The sequence below is a fragment of the Centruroides vittatus genome, unplaced genomic scaffold, assembly GCF_030686945.1.
Source record: "Centruroides vittatus isolate TY-2023 unplaced genomic scaffold, ASM3068694v2 contig_954, whole genome shotgun sequence".
Classification (NCBI taxonomy): domain Eukaryota; kingdom Metazoa; phylum Arthropoda; class Arachnida; order Scorpiones; family Buthidae; genus Centruroides; species Centruroides vittatus.
In genome coordinates this window covers 643,482-663,266 of record NW_027122633.1, presented here as the reverse complement: position 1 = coordinate 663,266, position 19,785 = coordinate 643,482, and the positions used below count along the sequence as shown (strand labels likewise).

The window sequence follows — 19,785 nt, the reverse complement described above, 5'->3', positions numbered from 1 at the left end:
AATGCATCAATTGTTGCAGAAAATGATTTTTTTTTTATGTGAACATTCTTTTCCTACATTCTATCAATGGAACAACTTTTTCAGATATATAAATTCCTTCCATCAAAATATAGCATACAATTTTTTCCTAGAAACTCTATTATTTTCATGTAATTTTAATGAAATTTTCTATTACATTTTATGGTAAGATATCAACAATTATAGCACAAGTTTGGAGAAAAATAATTAATAAACAAAAGAGTTAGATATTATCATCAAAAATAGGATGTCCAACATTAATAGAAATGTACTGATTAAACTTAATTATAAAGAAAGTAATGATTGGAATCCATGAAATTTGCATAAAAATACCATCAAGTGGAAAGAAAGATTAGTAAATTTAATAGTACCTTACTATTAAAAATGGGGTGTGGGAAGGATCTAACTGTAGAGGAAAAGATCAAAATTGATGTATTTCACCAGGTAGGGAGAAAAGTAACTTGGATTGCTAAAAATTTGGGAAGACCTCTTCAACAATATAAAAGTATCTCAATAATAAGGAGCAACAAACAGGAAAACGAAACAGTGGGCGCAAGAGTTCAATAACACCTAGAGAATGATGTGCAATTGTTCAATGTGCACTGCAAGGAAACACATGCATTCAAAAAATCAAAAATGAATTGAAGCTGAGCTGTAGTAAATCAACAGTACACAATGTTTTGAGATCAACAATGTTTCATCAAAATAAAGACAGGCAGCCAGCTCAAGGAGAAACACAAACAACTTCAATTACAGTTTGCCAGAAACAACTTTGAAAGAGGGAAAGGATGGCAAAAAGTAATTTTCTCAGATGAGAAAACGTGAGAGATTGACTGATATGATGGTTAAGTACAGGGTTCCTACTCAAATTTTTGTTTTAATTTCCATGACTTCCCCTGACCAACTTAATGAAACAATGGAACCTTACAATTTAAAATATATGTTAATGTGTTTAAAATATACAATAATTTGCCATTGGAACACAATGTATATTTTAAATTGTAAGGTTCCATTAAGATTCCATTATTCTGTGCTTGAAGAAAAAAATCTAATTTGTTGAAAGTACTTGTCAAGTAAAAAAAAAATTTTAATAGTATTAATATTTTTCTTATAATTGCTGAATTATTAAAATTAAAATGTTTTATTAAAATTGTTATTTATTCTATTATTTATCTATTATTAAATGTATCATTAAAATTCTGTTATTAATTCATAACCATAAATCTACATGGCTTTCAAAAAACTCAATTATTTTTTTATTATTCATTAACAAATTCTATATAATCCATGTACAAAAGTGTATATTTATTAAATTTCCCTCTTACTAAATATCTTGAACTTTCTGATTTTTCTTCCTGTTTGTTAATATTTTAGAAAGTATTTTGTTATGCAATCAAAATTATTAAAATGATAAATATTACCATTTAAATTATTTATCATTTTGTGTACTTTGTAAATTTTTGGAAAAATTTTCCATAAGCTTAGGAGAAATTTTGGGTCCTGAAAATATTCTGCATCTCTTTTCATAAGTTGTATTTCACCACATTACTTCTTGCTCCCTGTAGATGGCTATACTTAGTCAAACATATTGTCAGCAAAAACTCAACAGAGCAGCCAAGGAAACAAATTCCCTGATTTACCCCCCCCCCTGACTTTTTGACAATTTTTAACAAATTCCATGACTTTTTCTGAACACTAATTAAAATCTGACCTTCACTGATTTTCTCTGACTTTCCAGGTGCATAGGAACCCTGTAAGTATTATTGGGCAGACAAAAGACTAGATCAAAAGCAGTACTCTTGAGAGTAGCTGGTGGTGGTACACTCATGACTTGGGCGGGAATTGGATGAAATGGAAAGACAGGTCTAATGTTTATTGAAGGTTGAAACAACTCTGAAACTTATCAGGAGCTTGTCTGAAAGCAGCTCCAAACTTACGAACAGAAAATTGCTGGACAGGACTTTGAATTTATGAAGGATAATGCGCAAGCTTCCATGTATCAGAATCAATGTTGTTCTTTTTTCAGAGCAAGCACATCAGACTTTTGGACTGGCCACCCCTCAGTGCAGATTTAAACATAATTGATAATCTTTGGAGTGACTTGGTTTTTCAAATGTATAGCAGTGGAAAACAATACAAGAAACGCTGCTCTCATTGAAGCATGGAAAAATATTCCATAAGAACGACTGCAATCTTTGATTAATTCAATGTCTAATCGTATTTTTCAGCTTGTTTCCAAAAATGGTAGCAAAAATCAACTACTAATTTTAATTTAAAAATATCACAAGTTAATTTGTTCTGTTAATGTTGGACATTCTATTTTTGCTAATAGTATCTAGCTCATTTATTAATCATTTTTCTCTGAACTTGTGCAGTAATTGTCAATAACTTTAATAAAATTTTCTAGTACATTTTATAGTAGGTTACATGAAAATAATTTCTAGGAAAAAGCTGTATGTTCTATTATTGTTGGAAGGACTGTATGCTGCTACACCACTATATATCCAAGAGGTTCATGAACATAAAAACGTCAACTGTTGAGTTTTTGTTTGTACTTGTATTGATTAACCATTTGTAAGTTTTAGATTTAGGTAGAAAAATTACAGTAAACTTCAAGATTGTTGATATACTGGGATTTTTTACAGTAAAGGATATATTTTTAAAATTGGTGTTGTTTAAAGGTTATTAATGTGTCATGAATTGAATTTATTTCATATTGGCTCACTCCATCAAATACTGGAAGTATTATTTCAGATTGGAGATTTCCAAATCAATGACTTTTTAAATTGGGACTTTCAAAGATCAATGAATGATTTTGACTTTAGACATGATAAATAATAAATTAAACACTTTTTTTTAAAAGATTAATTTTTAGTAAAAATAATAGTAATAGAATCTTCTAGTAATAGTAGTTCAGTATAATCTTTTACTACTACTATTACTTGGTGTGAGTATAACACTAAAACTAGATTAATTTTTATTTTCAGCTCTTGTAATTGTTCCCACTAGGGAACTAGCACTTCAGACAAGTCAGATTTGCATTGAATTAGCAAAACATATTGATGCTAGAGTCATGGTGACAACTGGAGGTACAAATTTGAAGGATGACATTATGCGTATTTATGGGAATGGTAACTATATTAATTCATTAGTTTTAATCAATTAAGTTTTTGTTTAATGTATTTTAGTAGTATTGAGTTTATATATAATTTATTTAGTATTGAATTTACTTAATACACATTATGAACAATAATTATAAAAATATCAAAAGGTTTAACTTAAGATTTCTATTTTTTAGTTTAATCTTACATAAACTTGATTGTTTAAAAAAATCAGACTGACTGCTGATATTGCCGTCTTTTTTCATTCAAATTGAATTTGGATTTTGTATAGAAAGGGGAAATTATTTAATCTTTCTAGGAAACAAGACAAACAGTATAATTTATTTTATAGCAAAAATACATAAGCAGTGTCAAATATAAATTGTAGTTTTTCAAAACAGAATGTAAAGAATGTTCAATAATAATTGTACAAACAGAGGGAAGAATATCTACTTGCAATGCAAACATATTCTGTGGTCCTTAAAGGTTTATGCACCACCTTGAAATTTTGAAAAGTCAGTTTTCAAAAAAAATTACTGACTTCTGAATTTGTTATTGAAGTCTTGGAAGAATTGAGAGTTTTTTTTTTTGCATAGAAATATTTGATGTAAAATATCAATTCTGATACTTCATATGATTTCTGTCTGGTGTTCTATGTGAAAGGTATTCATATTTTATAATTTTTTCTGAATTTTGTCCAGCAAAAGTACATTAAATTTGTTCAAACTTGAACATGTTGCATATTATTTTGATCAATTTAATGTGAGGACAACTTAAAAATCAGTGTGAAAGTCATTTGTAAATGAAGTAGAATGTACTGATTTTTCCATAGACTTTTCATAGTTTTTTGACAAGACATTTCAGAGGCAGATTACAGTTGCCATGGTAATTTAACAGCTGAGACAAAGTTATGACCAATTGATTCATGAATTTGTTTTACTTTTTTTCCCCTTGTTTAATGTTCCATCAAATGCATAAAAACATGCATTTTGATCAAATGACAAACATTCACACATTGTAATAGCTAAAGATTTGTGTAATTTGCTTTTTAATGCTTTTGTTCAATAACTGTTCACATGGTTAATAGGTTTTCCTAGTGTCAATTTATTTTTTATTATTTAATGAGTTCATATAGTAATTGTATCTCTATATGATTTAATTACTATTAGATTACAAATTGCCTGATATGCAACTTTTTGCATTATTTTTAATAATATATAACCTAACAGTTCCTACATAAAACATTGGAATAATGGTGGATAAATGTTTGACATTATTTCTAAATGGCGTGTGTGTGTGTATTAATAGAAAAACAATTTAAATTTAGTGGAATTCAAACAACAAAATCTTGTAAATAAATTTTTTTATATATAGAATAAAAGTAATTTATAAAATATTTTAAAGATATTAATATTAAGAAATTGGAGTTACAAAATGATTAACAGACAACTTCTCACAAATACCATGAAACCTCAATCCTTTTAACATTAGAAAAATATTGGTTTATTATTAGCAGGGGAATACATAGTGAATTATTACATTTTAATTTTAAGAAAGTAAATATTAGTAGCTAAAATAGTTTTTTTTTTTCTAATAAAAGGTTTTTATAAATTCATTTCAGTACATATAATCATTGCAACACCAGGAAGGATTTTAGACTTAATGGAAAAGAATGTTGCTCATATGGACAAATGTAACATTCTGGTTCTTGATGAGGTAAGAAAATACTAGTTAGAAATATAATAATACATGTTTTTAGAAATTAAGTTTGAGTAGAAATTTTGAAAAAATTAATATTAAATTATTTCTTTGATTCTAAGATGCACCATTAGTTTAATATAAAATTTCTTATTTTTAAAATAATTAAATTTTACACTGTAGCTAATGATTTTAAAAAATATTGGAAGATAGAGCTCTGAGCCAAATTGTTATTTAATGTAATGAATTATATATGTCATTTTAAGTTTAACTTAGAAAATTTTTAAAAATAAATTTTGTATGATAGACAATTTATAATGTCTTTTTTCACACACATGAGGAATTAAGTCTTCCAAATGGAATTGACCTTTGTTTAGAGGCTAGTCGTCTGCCTCAAAATGTAAAAAGTTAAACAACCTTAAAATATTAAAATCTTTCCTCTGGTGATGGAATAATCAATTTAAAAAAATGATACATAAATTTTTTTTATCAAACGTCATTTATCATAAAAATTATTGGTAATGATTTTCATTATAAAAAGACAGCATTATGTTAAACTGAGAAAAGATGGTGGTTCACAATATTCACAATTTGTCAAATTCTAATAGTTTTTCATAAAATTCAAATTTTCTTCAAGTAGTCTACATTTGTTAAATTTAGAGAAATCTGGCTTTAAAATTCAGCAAATAGCTTGACAGTGTGTATCTGACGAAAGAATTACTATTTACTGAATATGTGTTGCTAGCTTAAAAATACAAAACTATTCTGAAAAATAAGTGTTAATTGAAGTTTTGCTTGCCTGTGTTTTCTGAAACTGCCATTTAATGCAATTTATAAATTGATAAGATTGTCATCTGCTCATTTCCTATAAAATAACAATGATCAGGGTGTGGAATACATCTAGTCACATAAATGAGGTTCAGAGGAAATGAAAGAAGTTCTAGGGAAATTTGCAGTTGAAAAAAAAATGGCAGTAGCTGCAAAAAAATGTAGTAATGTCTTTGCCTACATATTTTAATAGGAAAATTTGCCAAAATGTGTGGATCTTGTTTTAAAAGTGAAATTGAAACATTATTTACTTTGTTCAGTTACTTGTTACTAGGGATTGCAATTGCTGGATCCTTCATCCAGCAATCCAGCTGGATCCAATGCATTCTTTGGCCTGCTGGATCCAGCACTGCAGATCCGCAAATACTCAATTAACTTTCTAAATAATGGCACAAAAGTCTACATTGTTGGTGTTGCCGCTTTGCTACGTGCACTATCGCTCGGCGGCGAGAGTGGTGTTGCCATTCAGTGTGGCACGTGCTACACCACCTCTCTATACCACACTGTCCGCCCTTTTACCTCTGCTGATCTAATTGCCAGTTGACTTTCCGCTCTCACTAAATAAAGTGTCTTTGTGCTAAATAAAATAAGTAACTCCTTTCCTAGTCTTGGTGCATAATTTTAATTTACAATCGGTTGTGACGTCAATGAATCATTTGACGGACCGATTTATGATTATTTGATTACCCTGAAACCAATTAGCATAGAGGCAGAAAGGACCTTCTCTGCAGCGGGATATATATGCAATTCATTAAGAAGTAGGTTGGGAGACAACTCCATCAATACCATTTTTTTTCTTGAGATCCTACTTCCAGAAAAGTCAAAAAAATAACAGAAGTGATTTGTTTAATTTTATTTAATCCTTTTAAAATACTTTATTCAAGACAAGACTAATATTTTATGACTTTTACTCTAATTCAATTAAGTAAGAGTTTTTAACTTTTATTTTATAAGTGGTTAGTGGGCTGGGCTAGGCAATTTTATTGTGAAAATTAGTGGGAAACTGAGACTACCTAGTTAGTTAAATACAGTAGAGAGTCGTTAATCGGAATGCCGTTAATCGGAACGATTTTCAGTCGGACTGTGTCATCTGAATCGAACGTTTTTGATACTAGATTTACTTCTAAAGTATAATTTTCATGTTTTTATATTCTTCAATATATTTATTTTGTTTGTACAAAATGCAGAAATAATTTTTAACGATACGATAGCCTCGATTATTATTATAAAAATTTTCGTTAGGCTTAAAATTGACGAAAATTCAACGTGAAGCGACACGCAACGGAGAAAAATTCAACACGAAGCGACACGCAGTGGAGAAAAATTTGAACATCGGACAGGTTAATGTATTTTTTCGTACATAATGGGTAATCGGAACAAATGACTAATCGAAACAACCCCAGTCCCCAATTTATTCCGATTTTTGACGCTCTACTGTAGTTAAATTAATGAGTATCAGTATCTTAGATATATGATGATATGAATGTATGTGATTCATGATTGTGATAATAACTAACTAACCACTAGATTACTACTAATTACTTACTCACTACTTTACTAATACTAATAATTAAATTAGTTATAAATAACTACAGGCTGATGTGTAGAGCCTATATAAGAAAACTGGTAAGACTGATAGCCACTTCGCCAGTGATTATCTGTTCTTACATTATTATAGTATATTAATATAAGTTAATTAGTAGAATTACGTTTGCTATTATTTAACTTATAGATTACATTAAATGTTTAGTTAGATTATAATTATAGTAGAGCATCGATTATCCGACTCAATTGGGGACTGGGGTTGGTCAGATAACCGAAAAGTATGAAAAAATACAATATTAGTATATCGCTACTTAACTTACTTTGCATTAAATTTTCATCGATGTTAAGCCTAACAAAAATTTTTTTTTAAAATAATAATAATCGTCGCTTATTATATATATATATATATATATATATATATACACACATTCAGGTTGCATATTTTACATAAAGTAGGCCTATACATTAGAAAAAGAAGTCCAAAATTTTCTTTTGCTTCACAGCCGACACTTGTTTTTTTGCCACTAAATCTCACACACGTTTTAAAAACAGCAATAGGATAGCGTTGTTAAATAAAATTAAGCCTCATTTAAATACTGGCTTCCCTTTCATGGTCAAGCCAGTGTTGTCAGCTAAAACACGCAAAAATTTAACAAAAATAATATTAAAGTAGCCAAGACAGCCAAATGTTGTACCGCCACATCACTCGCGGACATTTGAATTTGCGGACTAGAACACGGTCAGTTAACCGAGGTTACGGTTGATCGGGGGTCGGATAATCGATGCTCTACTGTATAAAGTTGATTATCTCTATCCGAAGTGTTAAACCGAATCAAAGTTAAGTTTACTACCTAAATGTGTAAGAACTTTTACTGATTTATAGTGACCAGTCTAAATAATAAGTTTTGTGAGTATTTTAAAATGATGTTTTTTTGTTTTTTTTTAAACATAAATTGATGGATAGATAACACTTTATTGCACCAAAAATACGTCCATGTTGGATCCAGCTGGATTGAAAACTGCTGGATTGCAATCCCTACTTGTTACATTGCTGCCTACTTAGTTACATGCTTGCAGTATGGAACCTTATTTTTGATTTTTACAGAAAACCAAAATGGAGCTTTAAAAAATTTATTTCAAAATTCTCTTCATTGCTATTCAATGGGTGAAATTTCTTGTCAGCTCAAATTAAGATGAAATATTCACTTGTTCTTTGCATAGAAAATTTTGCAAATTTAAAAAAACAATTAAAAAATTTTTTTTGACTTTTCCATTAAATAGGTAAATAGAAATTTTATTATAATTTTATAAGCATTTTCCTTTATTTTTCATAATTTATTATAAAAGAATTATTAATGTCAAAATATTTTAAAATAGTATTGCATTTTTAATAATTATAATAATAATAGTGAAACTAAAACTTTAACTTATAACAATTATCTTCATTTTGAAAACTGGTGCTTCTCTCAAATAATTTTTCAAGAAGAAAAATGTATATTGTTGTTATAAATAAATTTTGAATTTTTGGACTACAAAGTGTTAATTAGCACCCCATGCTAAAAGTTGATCAATCATGTTGTCAGCTTCTATTAATCAACATACTACATTGAGTTTGTGTGCCATCCTACGATAACGTGTAAAATTTAAAACATGTTTTAATTTAAGCATTCCTTAATTTTTTTATTTAAAAAAAAATTGTTAATTTATTAGTTTAGTGTTGCAAAGCAAATTATATGGTGATCCAATTTGAAAATTCATATCAAATCATAAACACCATAGTAGTGATTATAATAGAGACCAAGTCATTGTTTTACACCATGCTTTCTTTGTAACAAGTAGATGTTATAAAAATATATACATTCTAATATATCAAGTTTTGAAGACTGTTGAAAATTTGGATAAGTCTGCATCGTCTCCCAACATTCTTGCACAGAAACACCAAAACCTTTACAATTAGAAAATCTCTGCACAGTGAAGTTTTGTTAACTTCAAAGAATTACAAATGAGTAGTGCATGCCTTCAAAATGTCAAAAGAAGTAACTCTTATTAAGTTTTGTTGCTACTCAAAAGTATTATAAAACAATATTTATAACATTTGTGACATCAGCTAGTGTGTTCCCTGTCAGTCAGGACTTTGACTATATCATTGATTTGAAGATATAGGAAACTGGTTCAAATGATTTTTCACATGTGTTTTTCAACAAGTGAGAGTGAATGTTGTATGTGAGACTTGGGCAGATGGAGGAGGGAAGTAAGAGATGGGGAAACCCAGAAATGATGCACTAAATGTCAAAATTATTCTAAAACAAACTATGTTTACTGACAGCTGTATATGTATGTATGTATATATATATTTTTTATGATTATACAAAATAAATTCTAATTCATGTAAGCATGCCATTTTGTTGTCAGGTGTCTTTATTGAATCTCTACTTCAACACTATCTTAACAAGAAACTTCTATTGCCCTTGTGAGAGTGAGTTTACATTAGGTCACACGTAGATTACCTTTAATAATAAGGGTGATGTCTTCAGGCCAACTATTTCTCTTGAATCAAAAGTTCTGTATTTCTTCTCTATTTCTATTAGCCTTCTATTTCCTGCTGGGTGGTGGTTATTAGGTTGACAAACAACTTTCATGGCAGTTGGAATGGTTGAGTAACGACTGGACTGGGACTTGTCAGCTGAACTAGACTGGAGGATGATCACCAAACTGTATATTGTAATTGGAGGAGACTCATTTCTCTCCCAATTACAATAGTTTGTTAGTACAATAGATTTTTACTTGAATAGAATTAGTCGACCTAGTTGACTTTTTGATGGTCCTTTTATATCTTTATCTTTCCATGCTTTCTCTGGGTCAATACATGACTAATAAAGATAAAATTGGATGGAACAACAAAATATCTAATCCTAAATTTTCTCTCTACTTCTCTGTATGTCATCTCTCTAGGAAGTGTTACCTTTGTCAAGATCTGGTGACTTCTTTGTTGCTTCTCTCTCAAAATGAATATTTTTGAACAAATAATTTACGAAATAAAATTTTAACAAAATGAATATTTTGGGAATTTAAAGAATTATAGCCTGGGATCTCGCACATTCATGCAATTTTTAATTGACAATTCTTCATCCAGAAGTAAAAAAAATAATTCATGTTCTTCATAATGAAATTGGTAACATCAAGCAGCCATATTGTTGCACTGGTAGGAAATGTGACAGAGTGACTGTTTAGACTCAACAGGCATCTTATGCTGGCACTGGTTTTTCTGAATGCTGTACACTAAAACCAGCTTTTTTACAAAATGATCTATACATGCACTGATGCTCTTAGTTCATCTATTGAAATCAGCATTACTTTCTAACATTTTAAATGTTAGACACATGTTTTATTTACATATAAGAGATTTTGATTTTAAATGTGTAATGATTTTGATTATGAAAATTCAGTTTATAGCAGTGAAATTAGTTTATAGCCTACTAGCATTAAAATTATTGAGTTGCATGTCTTAATTGTCACTGAGACTGATTTAACCACTTTTCAGTAGAAATGGTTTTGTAAAGTATCTTTTGTTGGAGATGCTATAAATAAATAAATAAAATTATACAAAAGTCATGAAACATAGGGCTTCATAAACTTGCACTATAGAAAGCTGCCATACTAAAAATCTCAATCAGAATCTTCAATCTCAATCCTAATATTCTTGGATACAGAAAATGTTTTGTTTGTCTATGTAAGTATGCTGTGACATTGGTTTGGTATGCCTTGTAGGAAACAATTCAATAATAATAATGCTAGAATAAACTTGAAATAAAAGTAATAGAATATCCATGTTAAAAACTTTTCTTATCTGTAGTATATTTGATGTTTGTTTGAAGTTTTGTGGATGGAGGTGAGTTTGGGATGGCTTGACAAAAATGTGGCCATATAAATTGTAGAGCAAATAAGTGTGTACACATGTCGTCTTGACAGTTTTCAAAAAGGTTGAGGACTAAAAATCCTTTACAAGTCTTTACATAGATAATCTTACTGAGTTATTGATGAGCTTCTGATTGCAATTTAAAATACAGATAGTCAATTTAAAAGAGGTATAATTAAAACAAATAATCTAGGGGCTTCAAGAAATTATAGAACTAGCAAATCAGTGTTTAAATAAAATTGATATACAAGTATGTTAAAGTAAACCAAATAAATGTTATTACTCCTAATAATTTTTTTGTTTTTGAATAAGTAATTTATCAAATAGTTGATTATAAATTTTTTTTTGTTAGGCTGACAAATTACTTTCTCAAGATTTTAAAGGCATGTTGGACAAAGTCATAAGCTATTTACCCAAAGAACGTCAAATTCTTCTATATTCAGCCACATTCCCTTTAACTGTAGAACAATTCATGGTAAGTACTTTTTTTATATCTATAAATATTCAGTAATATAGGAAATATTTTGATACATGGAATTTTTCTAATACTTGGTAACAAAACCTATTTTGCTGTTTCTAAATATGGACTGTTCTTAAATGTCCACTTATCTTAATGGAGGTGAACAGAAAAAAGTTCATAAGATCAAATCTTAGTGATAAGAATTATAGAATTATTAGAATCTGTCATTGTGTAATATCTATATCTTTTATACATATGATGGATTAAATTAATCTTGAAGATAAGTGTCAAATTTTTAATACAGTGGGTGATCGGATAACAAACACTTTTGCGAAAGATTTTTATGTTCGGACAATGAACACATGATCGGATAACTAACCTGTGATCACAGAACAAACACAAGAAGCAGCAACGTAAAATAATGAATACTGATTGGTCTTCCCTTGTCTTCAGGCAACAATTTGAAACTTTTCGGATTGTAGGAGACATCAACATCGATGCTCAACCCGGTATATACGATCGGATAGTATTCCTCTGAACTTTGAAACTCTCCCTTGTAATTGCAGCCTTTTATTTTTCTGACAGAAACAATTCTTTTATAGTATTCGTGAGACTGTCGGGCAGGCACTCGTTAAGTTTTGCATTGGTTTTTATTTTCAAAAGGCGAGAGTATAATAGCAAAGGTAGAGAGTGGGCAGAAGATGTTTAATGTTGCTGGGCAGTATGGCTTGAACAGGTCTACAGTAGGCTGCAGTTCAATCTTGTTTAAGAAAGCTACTGTATAATCAAGAAGACTCAAGCAGCTAAAGGAGTAACAAGAATCAAATGTGAGAAATAAAGAACATTGAAGAGCTCATAATGGAAACTGATCTGACGACAGAAGAACACAAAGAACTCTTGAATGAAGAACACTGAGAAACTCGGCGAGACGTTTTCTTCTGAAAAAGAGGGTTAATACCGATATCTGCTATTAAACATCTTTTGAAGAAGTGGGAGGATGTCAGAACAGTGGTCTTAGAATGGCATCCAAACCAGGTTGAGGCTAATAGGCTTAAGGATCTTTACAATTACAATGCTATTAATTCCCTCAAATGGAAAAAACATGACATAACAATGCAAGACTGTGTGTGTGTGTATATATATATTTATTATTACATATAAATATACATAGTAAGAAAGTATATATTTTTTTATTTTTGGGGTCTCGAGAACGAATTAATTAAATTCCACTAAAAACCTATAGTAAATCGATAATCGTTTAATGAACAATTCAGATAGCGAACAAAGTCTTGGAATGGATTATGTTCGTTAACTGATCACCCACTGTATATTCTATTAAATATACAAAATGAAGATGCTAATATATATTATTAGAATCTAATTTATTGTTATTGACAGTAAATTCTAATTTTGACCGATAAGGTTGCAGCATAGTATTCTTATTTGGTTATTAAAAATATTTATATAAATAAGATGATAAATATTTTTATCATAGTAATGAGAAAGTACAGTATTTAAATTTTAAGTTTTTCTAACATTCCAATTTTAATTTTATAAAATGGATATATTTTGAAATTAATCAGAATATTTCAAAAAATTAGATGTTATGATTTCTTCAAATGCTCTTACAATAAAATTTTTGTTAGCATAGCAGCTTAAACAATAAGTTTTCTTGAATTCTTTTAACATTTCTGTTGTATTTTGTATTAGCTATAGAACATTGTTTTAGATGCATTTACATGCATAACTTACAATCTAAAAATTGTATCTCAGCATAAAATTCAATACTTAATCATACTTTATAACTACTACTTTAAGTTAATATAGTTCAAAAAAGTACTAAATGAATTATAAAATTCATTAATACTAATTATAAATTAATTTTTATAGAGAAAACATCTTAATGAGCCATATGAAATAAATTTAATGGATGAATTAACATTAAAAGGAGTTACACAATATTATGCATTTGTTCAAGAAAGACAAAAAGTTCATTGTTTAAATACACTTTTTTCTAAAGTAAGTATTTTTATCTATTATTCAGCTAAATATTGTATTAACTAAATTTAAGAGTTACTTACCAATAGATAATTATTCTTAATACTTAAACTTTAAATTTTTTTTTTTTTTTTTTGCTTTGTATTTGTAAATTTTATATCTACAGTCTGTTTCAAAATTATAAACACACCCAACTTTTTTCAATAACAAAAACATTAACAATTGTAATGTATTTATTATAGTAATATATTGTTTACAACATCAATTTAAACGTTTTCTGAAATTTTTAGAGCAATCTGACAATTACAAAAAAAATTATCACAGATATTTTCAATTTTTGATTGTTTCAAAAGTATAAATACATGTGCACAAAAAAACGATTTATGATGTTTCAGTATTTTGTAGGTCCACCATTTGATTTAATTAGTTCAAATACTCTATCAGGCATACATTTTACTAGTTTTTGAAGTTCTTGTTTAATATTTTTCCAACAACCCATGATAGCTAATTTCAGTTCATTTACAGTATTATATTGTCTGTTTTGGTCATAAACAAGATGACTCATAATGCCCCAAACATTCTCTATTGGGTTCATATCGGGTCCGTGATAACCAATCAATTACATTATTTTTTTTTCCAGCAAACCAATTTTTAGTTGACTTTAATGTATGAATGGCAGCATTATCCTGTTGGAATTGCCAGTTTTCTCCCCCAATAAGTAATCCAAAAGTTATTAAATTTTGATACAGCAGTTCTTATACTTTTCTGAATTCATTCTACTATCTATAAATACAATATCTGTTTTACCTCCCCAACCAAATTCTGCCCACACCATTACAGGTCCTGCACCTTGCTGTCTGCTCATTCTGACTGTTGTTCTTCCTCAAATCATGTTAGTAGTGACTATAACCATCAGGTTCATTCAAATTCCATTTTTTTTTATCTGAAAAGACTATTTGTTTCCACTCCTCTTTCCATGTCATCTTGTCTTTGGCCCATTTTAATCTAGCTGTTTTGTGCAATTGTGTTAATTTCAGTTTGGCAGTCATTTTTGTAAATTTGGCATTTTTATGATTATGCATGCATCTTCATATAGTAGATTGATTTATAGCTGCTAAAATTTGTCTTAGAGATTGTCCTGATCCTTTTAGTTGGTAAATTTCACATATTTCCAGTTCTGTTAGTGTTTTTCCACAAGGCATTGTTTTAAACCACAAAAACCATTTAAGATTGGCACCACAGTTTTAATAATGAGTGATACTCTCCTCTGGTGACAACTAATTAAACCAATAATTAATAAAAAAAACAGTATAAACACAGGTGCATTTTATGCACCTGTGTTTATACTTTTGAAACACCCAAAAATTTAAAATCTATGATGATTTTTTTTTTTGCGATTGTCAGATTGCTTTAAAATTTCAGAAAATATTTAAATTGATGATGTGAACAACATACTGATGTAATAAATACATTACTATAGTTAGTTTTTTTTTAACTGAAAAATGTTGGGTGTGTTTATAATTTTGAAATGGACTGTAAATATGATATCTAATCTGTTCTCAAAAATTATAATGTAAATTATTATTAAATCTCTTGTAAATTTCTTTAGATTTTTGGTATTAAACTAATATAATTTTTTATAAATATTTTTGGTATGTAATGAGATTCACAAATTTAGTTCTTTCACTTCATAATTTTTTGAAGTTTAGATTAGATGTGATGAAAATAGACCATGATAATGATATGATTAATGGTATCTTCTTCACTGGATTATATGGATTTCATATGCGAGATAATTCAGAAAGCTAATATAAAAATTAAGCATAACAGGAAATTTATAAAAATAATTTTGAAATAACAGAGTATAGAAATCTGATTAGTTTACATAACCATTATAAAAGCAGGTATATGTATTAAAAAATTGAATTCAGAAAGTTATCCAAATTTTACACACGAGTCAATAATGTTCATTCAGAGGAAGAATATATTACTAGACTAACATATAAACTAGTTGTACCCAAAAATATATTTGATAAAAGAATCATACTTAACAATTTTTTAAATAATTGCTAATTTAGTCTCACTGAATCTGGCATGTACAAATCCAGATGGCTATAAAATTGAAAATCACCATGTTTAGGTTTAGGAGGTATTTCAGAATACATTAGTTGAGAACTGCTGCAAAGCCCATTGTCTAACTGCTGCTAATTTTATGTGAATTTTTTAGAAATGAAGTTATAAACCTGTCAGATGCATGTGCAACTGAGTTAAAGAATTACTTAGGTCGTTTTTGTGCTTTAAACGATCAATGTTAATAATTTAATTTAGAATATTTATATCATTTTAAGATTATGATCTTTATCTATTTTAATTTGATTTTCTATGGGGAATCTCTCATTGTATTGGCAACACCTATTGAGTGCCATCTGTTTAACAAAACTATGACATTTGCAGGAAAATGGATCTTGGAGTGAATCTCAATGTACAGTTATTGTTAAGGCATTTTATAAAAATGATTGTGCCGCAGCTGCTAGAAGAGAGTATCTGTGTCATTTTAATCTTGGGAGGCATGATCCTGAGGATCTAATATGCAATCGGGTTTGAGTGAAGAATTTTGAAGCTATAGGAAGTGCGTTAAATGGGTAGGCCTAGGATTGTTGAACACAACAATAGAAAATGTAAAACTAGAAATCATAATCACTAACCGATGTCACAAAATTCTATGCATGCTGGGACTTGAACTTTGTCATCAGTGCAGATGTCATCTCAAAATATTTTGAACTGTGTTACAGTTAATCAGTTAGTGATTATGAACAGCAAATACATTATTATTGTTGTTTTGACTAAGATTTTGGATGATCATGCTTCCTTACATTCATTATAGATGCCTAACAAGGCACCTTTTTATCTTAGCAGTTTTGTTATTAAACAAACTATCCTTAGCGGTCATATTGTCCATCAATTGCTGATACACACCAGAAAGTAAGTATTGTGTGGTGTCACTGGGAATAATTGGTTCCCCCCTTTTTTTGAGGATCAGAAAGAACAAACTACAGTAACATCTTGCAAGTATGCCCACATGATACACAAAATTAGCAAAAGAGGCCATTTTGATTACAGCAGGATGACATACTTTGCATTCATTGACAATTTCCATGCAAGTTGTTCATTTTTTTTTTTTCAGTAAATTTCATATCTAGGAATGATGATGTTTCTTGATTACCTGAATTATTTTCTTTGTGACTACTTGTGTGAGTACCCTAAAAGCAAAGTGTATGCAAGTCAACCACATATCATTGAGGAGCTGAAACTACAATAATTGGCTATCAGCAACATTTCAATAGGAATGTTGGAATATGTGATCATTGATCTGTTACAGGCTGAATGAGTGTGAATGTTGTCAACCTGCAGGGTGCACTATTTGTGTTTTGAATAAAGCACGATCACAACTTCAGTTGTTTTACAAATGACAATGTTTAAGAGTGTAATTGATGTAAATTTTTTTTTTCCTAATTAAAATGTGTGTGTTGTTGCATTTGAAGATACTTGTTTTATTCAAACATCTTATATTTCATTAAAATTTTTATATGAAATGATTGTAGCATTATGTTTATAAAAAAGATGTAATAATTAAAATTTAGACTGAATATAAGAGTGTAGACCTAATTAATTGTTAATAGAAACATTTTTTAAAAATGTGATTGTGTAGAATGTGCCTTACTGTAACCAAATATTTAAAAAGTTTAAATATTTTTCAGCTGCAAATAAACCAATCTATTATTTTTTGTAACTCAACTCAAAGAGTGGAATTGCTGGCAAAGAAAATAACAGAACTTGGCTATTCTTGTTATTATATTCATGCTAAAATGTCTCAACAGCACCGTAATCGTGTCTTCCATGACTTCCGTGCTGGGTTATGCCGAAATCTTGTTTGTTCAGGTAATTTAAATTTTTAAACTTTCATTTTATTGCAATTGAAACTAATTTTGGTATACTTTTTATGTTGTCATATTTAATGAAAAGTTCAAAAACAATGGAATATTAAAATATCATATTGTCATGTAAAAATACTTTTTTTCATTAGTAAGTGCTTATTTGAAAGAAACCGGTAAATAAATGCTGTTGTTTTTGAAACAAGAATTAGAATGAGATTGTTCATTTTTGTTCTTTAAGTTAATGTATAATACCGTTCCAAATCTGTTTAAAAATACATAGTTTGGTTTTTCTCAATTTATGATTACAAATAACTAAGGGAAAATTTGTTAAGTCATCTGTTGTTAAAACTACAATACACTTTGCGTTAAATACAGTAGATCCCCAATTATCCAAAGTAATATAGACCAATGCTATTTCAAATAACTGAAAAATTTGATAAAATGATGGCTATTGTTGTTTCAGATTAAAAATTTGAGAATATAAGATTTATATGGTAGCACTCTTTTTATTCTTTAGTGAATTTAATCTAAAATTATTTTGTACGTTATTATGCAGCTGATACCATAAGTTGTTATAAATACTTAGCCAAACAATCGCCTTAAATACTCGGGCTATAAATCCACTATTTTTAATAATAAATACTAAGTAATTTGCTACTAGAGGTAGATGTTAGGTGCCATTTCTTATCTAAGTTAATAATTACTCCATATAATTTAAATAAATTATTAATTTAGAATCATCTAGAAGAAAAGAAGAACTGCCAGGTGGCACAAATGGAAATGGCAAGTGGAGGTTGTGGGTTCAGGCCTTGCTTCGTGCCAATTCTTTTCTTCCAGATGGTTCTAAATTATTTAAATTGTTAATGTTTAATTTTAAGACATACCATTTGTCTTAATTTGCTATTTAAAAAGTCTTTAAAAAAAATCAGAATTATACCAAGATTAAAGTAAAATTAGTTTAAATAGTTTGTTTTTTAGTAAATATTTGATTTTTATTGAATAACAATTCAAGAAGAAATAAATATTATTTCTTCTTGAAATTTTAAAAAGAAATTTTATTTGACTTTTTATTATTAATTTTGTTTGCTTATTTTTGGAATGATTATAACAAAATTTGTATTTTAACAAAGGTTATAATTTGCAGTTTATGTAATTATTACTGGCTATACTTATTACTGTTTTGCTGTGTTTTGTGTGAGAAACTTTGAATACTACTTATGAAATCAGGAAGATGATTTTGAAATTCTAAGTCAGTGAGTTTTATTCAGTATGCTTCAAAGCTGGTTCTTAGTATTCCTTGAGAGGAATTGAATTAAAAAAAGAAAACAACAGATAGTTTGACAGGGATATCCAAGCAACACTGCGGCCTCTTACTATTTTTATTTAGCTCACTGCAGCCTAAATTTTTTTTAGGTATATTTTCATTTATTTTGCTAAAGTATGTCATAAAACTTATTCTCGCTTCACTGGATACACTTTGATGTCATAATGACATAATTGGTGTTAGAAAACTGTTTTATCTAGAGCAGTGATCTCCAAACTTTTTTCATCGTGTACCCCTAAGATGAAAATAATTAAGTTGTATTTTCTTCACTATAATATAGTACAGGGGTGGGCAAGCAAGAGTTTAGTGGGAGCCGAAATTTAGGTTTTGCAAAATGCATGGGAGCTGCAGTTCTGTACTGTCGTGGCGGATAGTATGGTAAAGCGTGCGATTTTTTTTATATAATGTAAATATAATATAAAACAAATATTGAATTTTTTTAATAAATGTATTTTCACAAAATTATAAAAATGAAATTGTAAAAATAATAATAAAAAACAGAAATTAACACTTTCAGCAAGAGCCGCACGTAACTCAAAAAAGAGCTGCATTTGCCCATGCCTGATATAGTATAATATGTATAAATATAATATAATATTCTGTATGCGTAGTCAAAAATCAAATTATTTATTTATTTATTTATTTTAAACAATATACATAAATTTAAATTAAATTACAAATTTACATTTTGAGTTAGAATTACAGTATTTTGAAGGGAAACTTGGCATATCCCAAGTATTGCTTTGCATACCCCACTTTGGAGACCACTGATCTAGAGAACTATTAGGCATGTGGGGTAGTACATACTGTTGTGAACAATTTTTTTTGTGCATGAAAAACATCAAAACTGCTGAAAGAAATAAGTTGAGAGATTCCCATTTAACTAAGATTTTTAGAATTAATACTAACTAGTACCATAAAAGCAGATATTGACAATATTATAAAAGGAAGGCAATGTCAAA

General features: G+C 28.7%; 1 protein-coding gene across 2 annotated transcripts in view; it reads left to right on the top strand.

Annotated features, from left to right (window-relative positions):
* me31B (ATP-dependent RNA helicase me31b) overlaps positions 1-19,785 on the top strand; it is a 70,536-nt gene that overhangs the window by 35,867 nt on the left and 14,884 nt on the right. For both annotated transcript variants that reach the window (XM_067282342.1, XM_067282343.1), the window contains exons 5-9: positions 3,006-3,149; positions 4,741-4,835; positions 11,459-11,581; positions 13,457-13,585; positions 17,323-17,503. In XM_067282342.1, coding sequence (XP_067138443.1) covers positions 3,006-3,149; positions 4,741-4,835; positions 11,459-11,581; positions 13,457-13,585; positions 17,323-17,503 — 672 coding nt within the window. The remainder of the gene's footprint in view (positions 1-3,005; positions 3,150-4,740; positions 4,836-11,458; positions 11,582-13,456; positions 13,586-17,322; positions 17,504-19,785) is intronic.